At 50.6% G+C, this 16,407-nt stretch overlaps 1 protein-coding gene across 3 annotated transcripts in view; it reads right to left on the bottom strand.

Annotated features, from left to right (window-relative positions):
* Acot7 (acyl-CoA thioesterase 7) overlaps positions 1-16,407 on the bottom strand; it is a 91,282-nt gene that overhangs the window by 56,726 nt on the left and 18,149 nt on the right. For all 3 annotated transcript variants that reach the window (XM_021199866.1, XM_029539633.1, XM_021199865.2), the window contains exon 2: positions 7,322-7,439. In XM_021199866.1, coding sequence (XP_021055525.1) covers positions 7,322-7,439 — 118 coding nt within the window. The remainder of the gene's footprint in view (positions 1-7,321; positions 7,440-16,407) is intronic.

Raw genomic sequence — 16,407 nt, 5'->3', positions numbered from 1 at the left:
GAGAGAGAGAGAGAGAGAGAGAGAGAGAGAGAGAGAGAGAGAGAGAGAGAAAGATATCAGCGGCAGGATGACAAGCCCACTGTAGCATCTTCCTCCTCCCAGTGTTTATATCTGACGCTGTTCACCCACAAGCCCTCCTACAGACGTGCTAACCCCTCCCCCCGTGCTGTACCTACTAAGCATGCTGAGGTGGGGAGTAGTAGGTACCTTCCATCAGAGTGAACACTTTCCCACCGATCCTGGCTTTCTTGTCCATGTGTCTGTCCTTTCTCCATTTCCTTGCTGCCCCCAGCCAGGGCTCCGGTATCCGAGTCCCGCAGCACATGGCTCTCCACTTTACCCCTCAAGCCATGTCGGCTCACTAAACCTGGCATTCACTGGTTTCTAACTCAGCTGGTGGCCTGCAAGCCCCAGCATGTGAACTGTCTGCATCCCTATCAGTGCTGGGACTGCAGGCATACGTGGGCAGGCCCAGCTTTTTATGTGGATGCTGGGGACCCAGACTAAGGGCCTCAAGTTTACACAGCAAGTGTTCTCGCCTGCTAAACCAGCCCTCCCCAACCCTCCCACCTACTGAGAACTCACCCGCTCCCTGGAGACAGAAGCATAGCTCCCTCCTAGAACCTACATCCTTAGAAAGAACCTTGCTCAATGCTCTCCCAGGTAAGTCAAACAGGCTGGAGGCCGAGAGCTTCTGACACACAGACAACACAGAGACAGACCTCAGCAAAGCAACTAAGACTGGGCAGGAAATGAAAGATTCTAGAGAGGGCTGTGTCTTCTCACCCTGGACTACCCCACTTCCAGTTGCAGGGCTTAAGATCCTCCCATCCACTATACTGCCTATGTATGCAAAGTGAAAAGGGATTAAAGAGGCATAATTCACCAGTTCATTCTCCTGACTATAGCGCCACCTACTGGCAAAAGCTGGAAAGGCAAAAGCTAGGTGGAGCCAGGCAAGCCGGACCTATCCTTGCACCTGTGATCAAGGCAAGAGGTGAGTAAGGCCAGGCAGCACTACTTGGCATAAGGTTAAGTTGGATCCCTACAGGGACAAAAACATGGGCACCTGCTCATACTCACACTCATGTCTGAGGCAGGAACTCACCTAGATGGGCTACCTCCAGTGGGACAATGCCTGTCCTGTGGCCCTGGTATTTATAGTCAGCAGGACTATAAATAAGTAAACGAGGGGGCACACAGTCAGGTGCTCAGAAGTCCCGGTGGGGATGCAGCACACAGCCACAGTCAGATGAGAGGATGCAGGTCTGAAACCCCGATGAGAAGCTGGGACAGCAAGAAAGACAGAAGTCCTGAGGCCGACCAAAGGCCAGATGCAAAGTCAGGAGAGCTGGAGTCAAAGGCAGACCAAGGGCCGCTGGGAAAGGAGGGTGCAAAGGCTGGGTGCCCGCTCTCTCATCAAGGGCAGTCTCTCCTCGGTGATGGAGAACGCTAACTGAAGCCCTGAGGCAGGAGAAGAACACAGAGCTCCATTTGTGCGGACCCCAGGATGGACCCCAGGAGCCTTTTAATTCACTTCTAGCCTAAAGAAAGCCAAGCCCAGCCCAACATGGCCCTGCTCCCTGTCTGCTCCAGGGTAACCAGGTCCACCGAGAAAGAAAAAAACAAAAACAAAACCCTGCTGTTTCTAGGGAAGAGCAGCTTGGACAGGGAGGAGAGACACAAGGAAAGCCCAGAGATAGGGACACACTCAGCATGCTCGAGAAGGAACCACAGGAATAATGTCCATAGCAGGGTGAATGGGGAGAGGGGAGTGGGCAGGAACTCTGGCTAACGCCCACTGCCTTACCATGTGATATACTGCAGTCACATCCAGAGGGGCTCTGGCTACTATATACTGGGTACTGACACAGCGGGGGGGGGGGGCACTGGCCAGAGGGGCACTCTGCCAAGAAGCTGTCCCAACAGACCCAGGGCAGGTGGTGACACCGCTGATCGCCTATGGCCAGAGTCCAAGGAAGGAGAAAGGAATATCCAAATACAGGCCCCAGGTTTGGAGCCCAAGGAAGCAGGGACTCAAAGCATGAGTTCCACAGAGCAGAGTTGCTCCATAGGTGGCTCAGGCCTGCAGTGACAATGTGCCCACAGCTCTGAAGCGTCCGGTGGGTCACATGCGCTACAGTACTGCTCCCTGGATGGCCGTGGATACTCTCCTACCATTTTTTTTTTTTTTTTTTTTTTGAGACTTTAGGGCCTTGGCTGCTCTAGAACTCACACAATTCCCCTGCCCCTTGTTCCTGCATACTGGTAGTAGAGACATGTGCCGCCATGCCTGGTCTAACTTAATGGCATCACTGCCCCCCCATCTGTCCTCGCAAGTCCTCCTCTTCCTTAATGTCCAAGTTTTCCTCAGATATCCACTGCCTTTCTCTTGAAGCTTCTCTACAGAAAAAGGTGGCCTCTGAGACAACCATCGCATCTCCCTACAGCCACCAGAGGGCACCCCATGCACCAAGCTCTAAGGACGGCCCCTCCCCACAGAATGAAGCCAGCTTCACCAGGCCAAGGCCTGTGCAACCCTCCCCACCCTCTCCAACCCCGCCACATCATGCCTGCATGGCTCATTGCATCCAAGCTCCTACCTCTCCACTGGTCAGCCTGAATGCCAAGCTGTGGTCTAAATACCTGGGAGCCCAACAATACACGTGTGAAAACTCTACCCACCTATGTGAAAGGACCAGGAGTGGGGCATCTGGATAATGACTGGGTCATGGGGCCTGAGGGCACAGCACTCAGATGACATAAGAAGACAAACAGAGGTCTGGCATGAACTCTACCACGAGGTGACACCAACTATGACTCCCCAGACAATCTACTAGTGCCAGAGCAGCTTCTGCCGCTTATAGGCTGTCCTGGATTTACCCAGCCTAGTGGAGACACAGCAGGTGGCAGGACCCCATAATAAAGCAGATACAGGGAGCGAGCAGAGGCGTTCATAGAGACTGCTTACACCGACCGACCGACCGACCGACCGACCGCAGTGGCCTGGCAAGTGTGTGACAGCATGATGCCACACAGCCTTCCTCCACCAACACCTGTACACCAAGACCTGCTTCAAAAGTCTGGTACTGCTTTGAAAATCTGTTAACCATTACTTACGCCTTCTAACCTTACTGATGGATCTTGCCTCCACATGTGGGTGCTTGCTGGCTAGCCAGGGTGGACGATACTGAAGACTCTCTTCATGTACAATACTGAAGCTGCAGTAGCAACTGCCCTTCTCTAATCAAGGAGCCCTCACAGCCTGTCCACACACTGCCAATGCGCTGCCAAGCACGTTTCTGTGACATCCTAGCCCCATGGTGGGGTAGCCCTGCTCCCAGAATCCTCACCAGGACAGCCCCTCTCAGACACCAGTCACTGGCTTTGAGCATCCACAGGATCTCCTCAGCCTTAAAGTGTGACCCTGAAGTGGCACTGAGCAGTGGCGTCCTCAGTCCACCTTCCACCTCAGGTTCTGCTACTGTCCAGATCACACACACAGTCTCTCCTCCACCATCAACCTAAGTTAAGCCAGACTCCACTGTTTCCAGACTCCTGCCAACTAGGAATGCTGGACCTCTCCACGTCTCCAGTGGATGGTGTCCACACCCATCAGACAAATCACCGTGGCAGCTACAGACTTCGAAACACACTTCTCAGATGACACTTGTGAGCTGGAACTACCCCTTGATCCATGGCAGTCTTGTCAGCAGACACATCAGTGTCCTGGGTGACAAGCCACACCGTCAACGAGAAGCAGTTTTGTTTTTTTGCAGGACTGAGCACTAAACCTAGGGCTTCTCACATTCTAAGCAAGCACTCAGCACAGGTCACTGAGTTGTCTAAACGGACTTTGAACTCACTGTGAAATTGTGACTCTCCTGCTTCGGCCTCACTAGTAGCTAAGGTGACAGGCCAGTGCTATTATCTTTTCTGGGAGCAATAGGGTCTCAGCAGTGAGTTTAAAATTTTCAGCCGTCCACTCAGGAAGCAGGTGTGTGGTCAGCCAGGCTTTGCCGCTTTCACAGAGTGCAGGCAGAATCTACAGTCATCTTAGGGGCCCTGGGATTCTGGGATGATCAGGGAGTACTGGCTTAGTTACAGCTGCCTCAGCCCTCAACAGGAGAGGCCACCTGTGCTGCCCAAGTACTGGTGTCTCCTCTCCAGCTGTAGAAGTCCCAGATGACATCTTCAAGTAGAGGCTGATTCATCTGCGCCCAAAGTCTGTTGTCTGCTGGGGCCACCTGCCACCAGAAGTCTCTAGACCAGCGGTTCTCAGCCTTCCTAAGGCTACAACCTTTTAATTCATTCCCCATGTTGTGATGACCCCAACCATAACATTATTTTCATTGCTACTTCATTGTTTTTAAAGATTCATTAATTTATTTTATGTGAGTCCACTTAGCTGTACAGATGGCTGTGAGCCTTCATGTGGTTGTTGGGAATTGAATTTGTAGGATCTCTGCTCACTCTGCTCAATCCTGCTCTATCCATTTGGCCCCCCTTGCTCAGGTCAACTCTGCTCGCTCAGTCTCTGCCTGCTCAGGCCCTGCTTGCTCGGACCCAAGGATTTATTTATTATTATACATAAGTACCCTGTAGCTGACTTCAGACACACCAGAAGAGGGCATCAGATCTCAATACGGGTGGCTGTGAACCACCATGTGGTTGCTGGGATTTGAACTCAGGACCTTCGGAAGAGCAATCAGCGCTCTTACCTGCTAAGCCACTCACCAGCCCTCCTTGCTACTTCATAACTGTAATTGTGCTACTGTTATATATCATAATGTAAACATCTGTGTTTTCCAGTGGTCTGGATGACTGGAGGCGGTCTCAGCAGTAGCACCTGACGCTTCACCTGCACGTCTACATCACAGCCACTGTCCTTGCTTACACCTCGTGGCGGGCTCAGTCAGCTTCCACCTGCCCTTCTGCAGCTGCCTCAGCGAACTCTGCTCCCTCAGCCTTGAGTCAGGGATCAGGCCTGGCTCTGGACAACACGTGGGCTGAAGGGAATGCTGTGGCTGGTTTGATCTCTTCAGATCAGACAGTTTCCTGGACATGAGCCACGGAGCTGTCTTCCTCCTGTCTTTCCCATGTTCATTCACTGCAGTAACACAGAGCAATGCCTGCCAAGAATTCTTCCTCCCAAGTCACAGCTTGGCTTGGTCTTCAGTCTAGCTCAGCTTTTCATCTTGCTTCCTCACAAAGCTCTATCATTTCTAATGTTTGACTTCAAACAAAAGTCACTGGGACAGAGAACGTAGCTGAACTGGCCGCGTGTTTGCCTAGTCCGCACCAGGCTCTGGAGTTAGTGCTCAGCACCACATATACAGGCTGCTTTGATCTTCTCTTAGTCCGACACTTAGGAGGGAGAGACAGGAAGATCAGAAGTTCAAATTTAGGCCAGCAAGATGCCACGGCCAGTAGGGATGCTTGCTGACAAACCTGATGGCCCACGATGACCCACATTCATTCTCTGGAAACTACACAGGAGAGAGGAGAGAGAGAGAAAGGACAGAGCCCACTCTAGGAAGTCACCCACATGCTACAGCACACATACACCCTCTGTCGTAGGGTTTCGGTGCTGTGAGCAGACACCATGACCAAGACAACTCTTATAAGGACAACATTTAATTGGGGCTGGGTTACAGGTTCAGAGGTTCAGTTCATTATCATCAAAGTGGGAACATGGCAGCATCCAGGCAGGCATGGTGCAGGAGGAGCTGAGAGTTCTACATCTTCATCTGGAGGCTGCTAGCAGAATACTGACTTCCAGGCAGCTAGGATGAGGGTCTTAAAGCCCATGCCCACAGTAACACACCTATTCCAACAAGGCCACACCTTCTAATAGTGCCATTCCCTGGCTGAGCATACACAAAACAAAACACCCTCCAAATAAATAATTACATAAATACATAAGTAAAGTGAAAAAGATATTGAAAGTTCAAATTCATCACCAGCTACATTAAGTTCAAGGCCAGCCAAAGCTGTTCTACATAACCCTATCTCAAAGAGCAAAAACCAAAATTAATAAAGTGAGATTCATGTAGCATGGAGAGGTGACTACAGAATTAAGTTTAGCTATGTTGTCTCTCAAGTAATGCAGAGACCCAAGGAGATAGAAACAAAAGGGACCACACCACTGCCCTGCACGACAACAGTTCATGACTGCCTCAAACAATGACAAGTCACATCAAGGTCACTGATGGGAACTCGGAGTATCATCCGTCGTGGTTAGTAAAAAATGTGAACATCATGACATAGACACATACACAAGCCAGCACATTTTTGCTTAAATAGCACCAATAGATTTGTTCAATGCAAGTTTGCACAAACCTTTATTTGAAGAAAGTACAATATATATGAAGTACAATGAATAAACTTTAACAAGAAGCATTGTTACAAGGCATTCTGTGCCTTGTTACCACAAGCTGTACATCACAGGATGCCCCTCGCTCCAGCTTGCTGGCCTGGCCAAGTCAGGGTAAATGGTACTTCCTCTGGAGTCTCTGTTCTGAGTGGGGTCCCATGAGTCTACCCGCTTTCTCTAAGTAAGGTGGGTCTTCTTCCGCTCTGCCCAGCAGACACTAGCTAAGACCCACAGCCTGTAGAGCTGCATCACAGACTCCCTGTGGCCACCTCTGTCCCTGCCACAACATGCAGCAATCAAGACAGACTCTCTCCTCCTGGCTGACCTTCAGAAAAAAATGTATCAGGTCCTTCTGCACTGTCCTGAGATAATGCCTACAGAGACCCAAAAGTTCTAAACACAAACAGTCTGTCCCGCCTGTCCTAGCTGCAGGGCCACCTCACACTGCACAGCTCCCGGGGAGGTGAAACACTAGCCCCGGCAATACGCAGGGCCAGCTGTGGAGCTTCATACTCAGAACACAGCTGAGGTATCAAAGCATGAGCTCACAGCCACCTAGTCAGGGACGGAAATGGGACTCAGCTCTTAAACATCATGATAGCAGATTCACACAGGCATAGAGACTTCCTGACCACAACCAAGGAGCTAGCAGGGCTCAAGACAGGGCCCTGAGGCGTCGGAGGTGGTGAGAGCCCTTCAGCTGTCCAGCAGCTTGTCTCTGCTGATTTCCCAACTCCACACTGAGGCTAAAACCAAACCTTATTCCATGGGACCCCCAAGTCAGACCTCCAGAAGACACAGTGGGTGGGCAAGGCAGGAACACTGCAGATCTGGGCTCCGTGTGAACTAGTTTCCTGACCCCACACTGCTGTGGCCTTGTGGCCACAGAATCCACAGTCTATGCATAACCCAAGTGCACATGAATCGTGCACACCCAGCACTTACCCCATTCTGGCTGTTACAGTGCCGCGTGCTGATGATGGCCCCGGCCTCCTCAATCATCTTCAGAATGGTCCCTCCATGAACATTGCCAGCCACATTGGCATCATCTGGACGCATGATCCTACAGCAGGTAAGAGAAGTGACATGAGCCTCTTCAAGAGGATACCACTGTGACAGTGATCTCCTAGGGAGAGAAGCAAGTACACAGGGACTGGCTGGCTCCCACAGGAAGGACAAGAATTTCCAACACGTCTTGGCTCTCACTCAGTAGTGTGTCCATCAAGGCTGAAATGACAGGCACTAAGGACTTCACAGTCCTCTTTATGGGGACAGAGGCAGGCAGAGGGTACTTTCCCTTCCTGGGGCCACAGGTGCTGTAGGGAAAAGCATTCCCTGGCTTGAAGGACTCACAGCAATGATTTTTCCCAAAGCCACTAGGCAAGGAGCTGGAGCAGCTGCTCAAAGCCCTCAGAGAGCATGTGCCTGGCTCACCACAGGCCAGGTCTCCAATTACAGCCCAGCTGGGTAAGCACAGGAGGCAGACTGAGCACACGGAGTGAACCCTGAACCAGAATTTGTCCAGGAGGCCCAGAGGACTGGGTAGTTACAACAATTCTAAAACTTAGGCATAAGTCACAGCTTCAAGATCTCAAGATTAAATGAGCACAGATACACTGGCTCTTGTTTGCCCATGGAGTAGGAGATCCTCTAGGGGCCCAAGGAGGTACCAAGGACCCAAGGTTGAAAGCTAGGCGCTCTCAGAGTCAAGGAGAATAGAAACACTAGCTCCTTCATTCTTCCAGAAGAGAAAGCTGTAACACTTCCTATGGGCAGCTAGCCACTCAGAGACAAAAACAAACAAAAAACAAAAAACAAAAACAAAAACCAAAAACTTCAGGGCTCAACTAGCCATCACAAGCTGCCCTTGAGCACTGGCAACATCCCATACGCCCATGTCACTAGTAACATGTACCTTCTTATGGAGGTGACAAGAGATGGGTGCATGCTGAGGAAGGTCACAGAGCAGCCTGCCAAGCCTCCCTACAGCAACTGACAGGCCAAACAAGTCATGATTCTAGGAGATCAGGCCTGGTCCCAGCTCTGAGCAGTTGGGGATAATACAGGACCAGCTGCCAATCAATTAATCAACTGCATTAATCAGTCCCACACCTCCACACCTGTAAAATTAACAGATGTCACAGCAATGATGCCTCAGGTGACTACAGGGAGACAAAGAACTGGAAAGCATGCAGGGCACTGCTGCCCAGGGAGGTGACGGACAACAGGTACCCAGCACATGCTAACCAGTACTCAGCAGCACCCAGCACATGCTAACCAGTACTCAGCTGCACCCAGCACACGCTAACCATTCCTTTGCTCTTCTCAGCATACTTAGTCAGCTTTTTGGAGCTTCAAGAAAGAGCCAGAAGCAAATGACAAACACTCTCGATGCCACCTCCAAAGCCACTCCTTCACTAAGTAAAATGGTATATAGCACCCAAACCTGCCTGACAGCAGGTGAGAAGCCACCGGAGCAGCTGCACACAGTAGCAGTGTCATGCACAAAGCATGCACAAGGGAATTCTGGACCCTAAAGAGAGCAGCACTACTATGCTTTTAGGATCTTCACATGAGTGGGTTTGTTTTGTTTTTTTGGTTATTCAAGAAAGGGTTTCTCTGTGTAGCCCTGGCTGTCCTGGAACCCACTCTGTAGACCAGACTGTCCTCAAACTCAGAAATCCTCCTGCCTCTGCCTCCCAAGTGCTGGGATTAAAGGCGTGCGCCACCACGCCCGGCTTCACTTGAACGTTTTAAGAATTTGAGTTTTCCCAGGAGGTCCCAACTAGTCAAAGTATGAAAATCAGTGCCTTGAGTGTACAGTCACACTGGGACAGCCGTATCACCATCCCTCTCCCACAGGCTCAGAGGGCATTATGGAAGAGGGGGGAGAAAGAAAGACTATGCGGGTCAGAGATTGAGAAGGACTGGGACAAGATGGACACACAGCAGCTATGGCTGCCTTCCAAACTGCACACAAGGTCAAGCCAATCAGCTCCTCTACAGTCAAGGGGGTGGGGGAGAGGAGATGAGCCCCACACCGGCTAAAGGAGGGAGTGACAGTTGGCCACTAGGGGAGAGAGGCAGACCTACAGCAAGTCTGACCTACAAATGACTCCACACATACACAGCTGATATAAAGCTATTTATACTCATGTGTGTATACACACGATAATTTAAGGATTTTTACTTATGCATTTGTATGCCACATGCATGTAGTAGTGGGTGTGAGACCTCCTAGAGCTGATGGTGGTTGTGAGCGACCATGTAGAACTCGGGTCCCCTAAAGAGCAGCAAGTGCTTCCCCGTCTCTCTCACCTGGAGTCAAGGCTAGGCCAAGTTCTACTCTCTACCCACAGGAATCTTCTGGAGTAAAAACTGAGTCAAATTCTCACAATATACTGACTGATAGTTACCTGACCCTCTGAAAAGTCCCAGGTAGAGGTCAAATACCTGTCATGCCTGCTAGCCAATAGATTTAGAGATCAATATGCTTAGCCAATAAGTTTGAACTGTAATCTTGCTGATGTAACCTGTGCCCCTAAAAAGTATAAAAACTGCTTGTAATAGCCATTCGGTGTCACTTTCTTAATAACTCTCCTTAAAGGACTAATTGAAGTTCGACCCCGACAAGCCTGAAGCTTTTGCATCAATCTGCATCTCAGTGTCTCACTGGGGGGGGGGGGCAATCTCAAAGTAAGTACCACTGACCGAGGGTCGGGGTCTTACATGCTGTTCCAGCCGGCACCCCGTACACAGTATTCTATTCCAGTTCTGAATCTATCAATGAATTAATTCACTGAGTAGGGCAGAGCCCTTAGGAACCAGTCACTTCCCAAAGCCCCACCTCCTGCATCAGGAAGCGGGCTTTCAACACAGGAGCCTTTAATGAGCTCTAACTGTCCTTACAGGACAGAGTCTAGAGTGTCACGTGATCCTCGGAAGCCATTAAAAACTAAGGCAGGAAAGATTCTCGCAGGGCCCCTGTGACCCCGGGATGTGATGCTTCTGTCATTTCTGCCATCTTAAGTCACTTCTCACAGCAGTACTGCACATTCCTACATCTGTCCTACCCCGCCCTCTCTAGGCACCTTTCCTTCACCCACTGAGGCAACAGTATGTGGCACAAGGGAGTCACTCAGAATGGTATCGGCCCCAGGCCCAGCTGAGCCCACTATCAGCTTAGGAGGGGGGATGACCTCTATCTCTTCCTCTCCCAGGCCACTGAGACTGTGGCGAGCATCTTTGAATCTGCCTGGAAAATGTCAGCGCTAAAATTAAAATGTTGTTGTGTGGAAACCATGGCAACCAGGGGAGGGGTGTGCCTGACTCCCTCCACTTCACAGTGAAAGCTCAAAGGACTGAGCCCAGGTGGCCCCACCAAGCACAGTCGGGTCTGGGTAGCAGAGTCCTCTCAAGGTTCCTGCAGCACCTAAAGAGAGACAAGAAGGAGCGTGTGGGTGGCGCTGAAGCACATGAGCTCTAAGGACAGCACACCAACTAGAAGTTAGTTCCCTGTTTCTCACTCCTAAACAAGACCTCCAACTAGAGAGGCATCGGCAGGAGCCCAGAGAAAAAGTTGGCAGTGTGTGCCCCACCAACACACATGGCCACAGCTAGAGACACACTGCATGCCCCATAACACAGCAGGGATCGGAGAAACATCTGTGCCAGGGAAATGACCAAAAGGCTCCATGTGTGGCTCAAAGACTGGCATCTACAAATGCCAAGAACAGAGTCTAGCAGAGGCAGGTGGAAAACAGGAGCCTCTAGCAACCTAACCAGGAATATGGGGTCTCGCTCCAGTGGTCATGGGGAAGAAAGAAAGCAGGGGTGAAGGAGGCTTCGTCTAGAGAACCAGCCACATTCCCAGAGGCTCTAGAGCCAGGTCACTGGGGCTAGACCTCCTGTCTCAGCTTTGGGTACCACCTAATGTCCAGGGGAGTAAACACAGGACCAGGATACTCTTCTTGATGGCCTCCCTGGCTGCAAGAGACCATCCAGGCCGGCAGGTACAAGAGCCATATCCAAGTGTCCCCAGTACACGAATCTGCCCTTGGACAGAGCTATGATGGCCATTAACTGTTTAGCTAGGAAGCCATGCAACTAGAAGTCCCCAGACTGGGGATTCAGGAGTCAAGAAAGCCCTCTAGGTGGAGGGCACTTTTATTTCCAGCAGGCAGAAGCAGGCAACGCTCCATGGGTTCAAGACCAGTGCAACCCACATAGCAAGCTCCAAGCCAGCCAGAGCTTCTTAGTAAGACCCTGTCTCAAAAACAAAACTAGGATCTGCCTTTAACAGCTGTCACCCAGCCACAGGGCTGATCTGGCTGGCATGGCTGTTCTCTCCCCCTCACTGCCTCATGCGCATCCCTCCCAAAGCTGCACAGTCCGTGCTTCTGGTAGAAAGGACCACATCTCCTGTCTTCAGTCAAGGGTTGAAGGGTAGATGAATAGCTACACTCCCCTACTACAACCACCAAACAAACTTGAAGAAGAGGGAGAAGGAAGAGGAGGAAGAGGAGGAGGAGGAGGAGGAGGAGGAGGAGGAGCAATCGAAGCCAGACTCATTCATCTTCCCTGCCCTGCACCGTCTCAGCAAACCACTGAGCAGATAAGGCTTGTGGAGACCACCCTGCCTGGCAGCCTGAACTGCTTAATCTAAACAGGAGGAGACTGTAACAGCCAAAACCAGTTGTCATAGAAACTTTGTTTTAGAGACGATTACCACAGAAGCAACTCTATGAGTCCTTTCTGGAATCCCTGGGAGGAAAGGGAAGCAGAGGTGTCAGCACTGACCAGTAGGCCGCAGCCTGGATCTGTTGCCCATACCATCTAGACCTGAAATGCTGCCGGGAGAGTAGGCAGGAAGGGACAGCTGGAAGGCGACAGATGTCTAGCTCCTTCTCACCTGTAGACATCACAGTAACTGTCTGGGGCTCACACTAGCTCCTCCTATCACTCCTCAGACAAGAAAGTTCCAGAGCTAACCAGGGTCCCCATGATGGCCAGCGCCTCTCGTGATCCCCCACCCCCCACCCTCCACCCTCCACCCACCGGCTGTTAGGAAAGAAGTCAGACAGCCACAGTGGCCCCAACAAAGGCATTGGCTGCTCCCTGGGGAGGGGACCTAACCTCTATGTGACTTCCCAGAACCACCTGTAGCAGCCCTGCTTCCCTCCCTGTAAATCTGCAACCAGCAACTAAAAAGGAGACTCCCCAAATACCCCAGCAGCCGGCCACACACTCCCCAAATACCCCAGCAGCCGGCCACACAGGCAAGGCTGTGCCAAGACCAATGGGTGTATCCACCTGCACTCTGCTCAGTGTCTTTCCAGATGAGCATCTTGACTTGGCCCTGGACCATGGGTCTATTGCACACAGGACCATTATGTCAAGAGCCCAGCAGGCGAAGGTCAGCTGAGGTAGACAGCCCTTCTCAAAGGACTGCTGCCCATGGGTCAGACACCTGACCCCAGAGGACTTCCCTCTCCTGGCTGCTATCTGATAAAAGCAGCCAGGGTGAACTACTATGGGGTGCCATGCGACCAAACCTCCCTGAAGGAGGGCAGAAGACCCTATTCCCACAATTCCAAGAACCCTGGGAGAGGGCATGCAGTCCTACCCTGCCCTGGCCTCCCTTGCCCTGCCTGGTCTAGAAAGTGGCTAGCTGCTCCCAGGTTTGACAGCCGACGGCTGATGCATGCCGGGAAGCTAGGGTCAGAGGGTTCTAAAGATGTTTTCCTCGACTACACCAAACATCTCCCCAGAGGGGAAACCAAAGCTCTCAGATCTGTCCCATTTACAGTCTGCAAAGCCCTCAGAGCCTTCCCCCACCCTCACAGCCTGCCAGGGGCCCTCCCTCAGATACAGAAGCTGAGTCTTGGTTGCCCAGTGGCACTTTATCCTGAAGAGAAAGGTTTTCGTTTGCAGAGACCTCCGTAGACAGGCCTATGATGGCCCAGACCTGACTCTGTAGTCTATCCAGGCAAAGCACCACAATTGTGTGGGATCTGAGTGCGCCACACTACAGATCAGAACCAAGCAAGCCTTCCCAGCTCAGCCCCATGCCTTGTATCCTAGTAAGACAGAGTTCCCTTGGGTTAGTCAAAAATCTCTGGCGCCTGGTAAACACACAAGGATGGGCAATACCCCACTGCCACCCCTCTCTTGGACCAAGAAATAGGCGCATTGTTTCCATAGGACCTGGGGCCAGCCACTATGCCTACAAGCACCAGATACCCCAAAGCCCCAGATACTATGCCTACACAGAGTCCAAGGCTCCAGAGCCACACTGGCTCCAGTCCATCTCTTACCTTCAAGTCAGAGGAAAGGAACCAAAGCATCCCAGGACCCAAGGTCAGACCACCACAGCTCTGATCACTTAGGTACCGAAAGCGGGTTTCAACACACTTCTGCCACTCAGGGACCCCCAGCTCCTCCCAGTTCCTAACTTACTGTTTGACCTTCTCTCTGAGGTAGGCCTCAGTGACTTCCTTTCTGAGGACTCTGAGAGACAAGGCTCTGTACAGTGCGAGCATGTTCTTCTGTCTCTGCTGCTCCCTGCAGAAGCTGCAGCCAAAGGCAAGATAGGAAGAGCTCTGGCACCTGATGCTCTGCTCTTTGGACTTGCCCCACTCCCTCCAGGTAGGCATTGTTCTCTCCCTAAGCAACAGCTCTTTGTAAAAAACAGTTGTTCCCATTCTCCTAACCTTAGCCCTGGACAACAGCTATATAGATTTCATTGTGCATGACTGCTTTTCATTTGACCTTGGTGTGCATAATTATTCTGTTATATCTGACTTTCCTATTTCTTCCTCCTGCTCTGGTGAATTCTGTGAAACTAGATGTTCCTTGATGCAATTACTCTTAAACAATCAAAAATTGAGGCAAAGGGGCACAGTAGAGCACAGCAGGGCACAGCAGGGCACAGCACAGTCCTAATGGTCCAGGTGCATGCTATGCCCTCTCATCTTGGAAACAATGCAATAACGGCACAATGGTAGTTTCGGATTAATGTTTGACTTGCAAAGAAAGTTTGAAGAAATTGTTAGACTATGAAATAAAATAACATTTGAAATGTAAATAAAGAAAATATCCAATAAAAAAGAACATGAAATAGAGCCAACATTGGGACCCTGAGAAAGGGAAAGGCTATTGAAGTTATGAAATAAGTTTTGCACAGCATTTGAGAGGGTTCCTGGATAAGCAAGTATAGAATGCATAGAATTATATATTAGTAAAACTGAGTGACCAAGTTTAAAAACTTGACTTTGTTACTTTCTCCTTTCCAAAGTGTTCCGGGCGCCCTCCTCCCCTCCTCTCTCTCTCAGGGTGCAATTTACTACCGTGGCTGGCTTTCCCCAACCCCGTAGCCCCTTCCATCTTGCGTTCGGGCTTTGAGTTGTGTACGCCCAGCTGGGCAGTGATTGACAGCTGCATGGGCGGGGCTAACGCTCTGTCGCGGCTGGGAACACTTCAGCGAAGTCTCTCACTCAACCCTTCACTTTTCTTGCTCTAGGCTTTGTCGGATCAGTTGGGTAGTACCTGTTCTAATCTTTCGCCTCTTCCCTGAATTCTGCTGCTCCCCCTCGCACAACCTCGTGGAAAAGTGCAGCCCACACTGAGATTCGGGCCCGCCCTGCGCTGTAGAGTCGGGGGACCTGCAGACACAGAAACAAAGACCGGGCAGGCTAAGGTCTGGCCAACAAGGCGGGGCAGGGGGCGGGCAAAAAAGCGGCAACGAGTGAACAGGGGCAAAAGAGCCAAGGCAGGCACTGCGTGGGCATGACTATTCACCGCTGGCCGACCCCACTTAATCCTTTACTCTCCAGTTCCTAGGAAAAAACAAAAACAAAAACGGAGGATACTCCTCCCCCATCCAGATAAGCCTGCGAAAACTGCATTGAAGCTGCGCCCCCTACCGGAATACCTGAATCGTCCTTTAACCTTGCTTCTTTTCTAAATGCTCCTTTTTCTCTCTAGTATTCATGATACATGTCTAAAAATTCTCTCAACTTGTGGAAAATTTCTTTTAAGGTGCAAACGTCGTCCAATCCTTAATTAATAACCGGTTTTCTTTTACAGAAGAACTGTTAACTGCTTACTCCAGTCACACAACATGATATTTTCTTCTTTAGCCATCCACAGTGGACTGTGATGTGCTCCTAAGCAAACCGTTGCAGGCATAACTTTTGCTATCCACACTATGCAGATATCCTCTGTTGGTGTTCTGCTCCTTTGTTATAATTACTCTACAGGTCTGTCTCCACATGGGACCTACTGCCGCAGATGCATCTGAAACAGCGCCATCTACAGAGACCTACAGACAAAGCTGCCTTCCTCCAAAAATCTCATCTGACTGAGGGCTCCCGGGACAAATGCTGAACCACAGAAGACAGACAAGGGACCTTCCAGCTTCAGATGGACTCTTTTTGCTAAAGCCAAATGGCTGTTGAACTTTGGGGAAAGTTATATGTTAGTGAGGAAAGCATAATGTCTATCTAGATTAATCCATTGCTGTTCAAAATGGATGTTATTACTCTCAAATTGTACTGCCCATGGAACAACTGATGAATGGATCGCACAATCTCCTGCCTCCTCAGCGCTTACCCTCAGCCCTCCTCACTACATGAAACAACTGGTGAATGGATTGCACAATCTCCTGCCTCTTCAGCGCTTACCCTCAGCCCTCCTCACTACATGGAACAACTGGTGAATGGATTGCACAATCTCCTGCCTCCTCAGAGCTTACCCTCAGCCCTCCTCACTCCTCCAGCTTTGCTCTGCTGCTTCTCTAGGCTCTATGTTTTCTTCTGATACTTCCACTCCATTCTAAAGTTTCACAACTAATGACACGGTCACATCAGTGACCACCCACCCGCAATTTTTTCTTTATGGTTTAAGAGCTTTATTATAGAAATGCAGGGAGAAAGAGGGGAGAGAGAGAGAGAGAGAGAGAGAGAGAGAGAGAGAGAGAGAGAGAGAGAGAGAGGAAGAAGAAGAAGAAGAAGAAGAAGAAGAAGAAGAAG

Source organism: Mus pahari, chromosome 6 (genome assembly GCF_900095145.1).
Source record: "Mus pahari chromosome 6, PAHARI_EIJ_v1.1, whole genome shotgun sequence".
NCBI lineage: Eukaryota > Metazoa > Chordata > Mammalia > Rodentia > Muridae > Mus > Mus pahari.
Note: the sequence above shows the minus strand (reverse complement) of the source record. Positions and strands in the feature narration are given on the sequence as shown.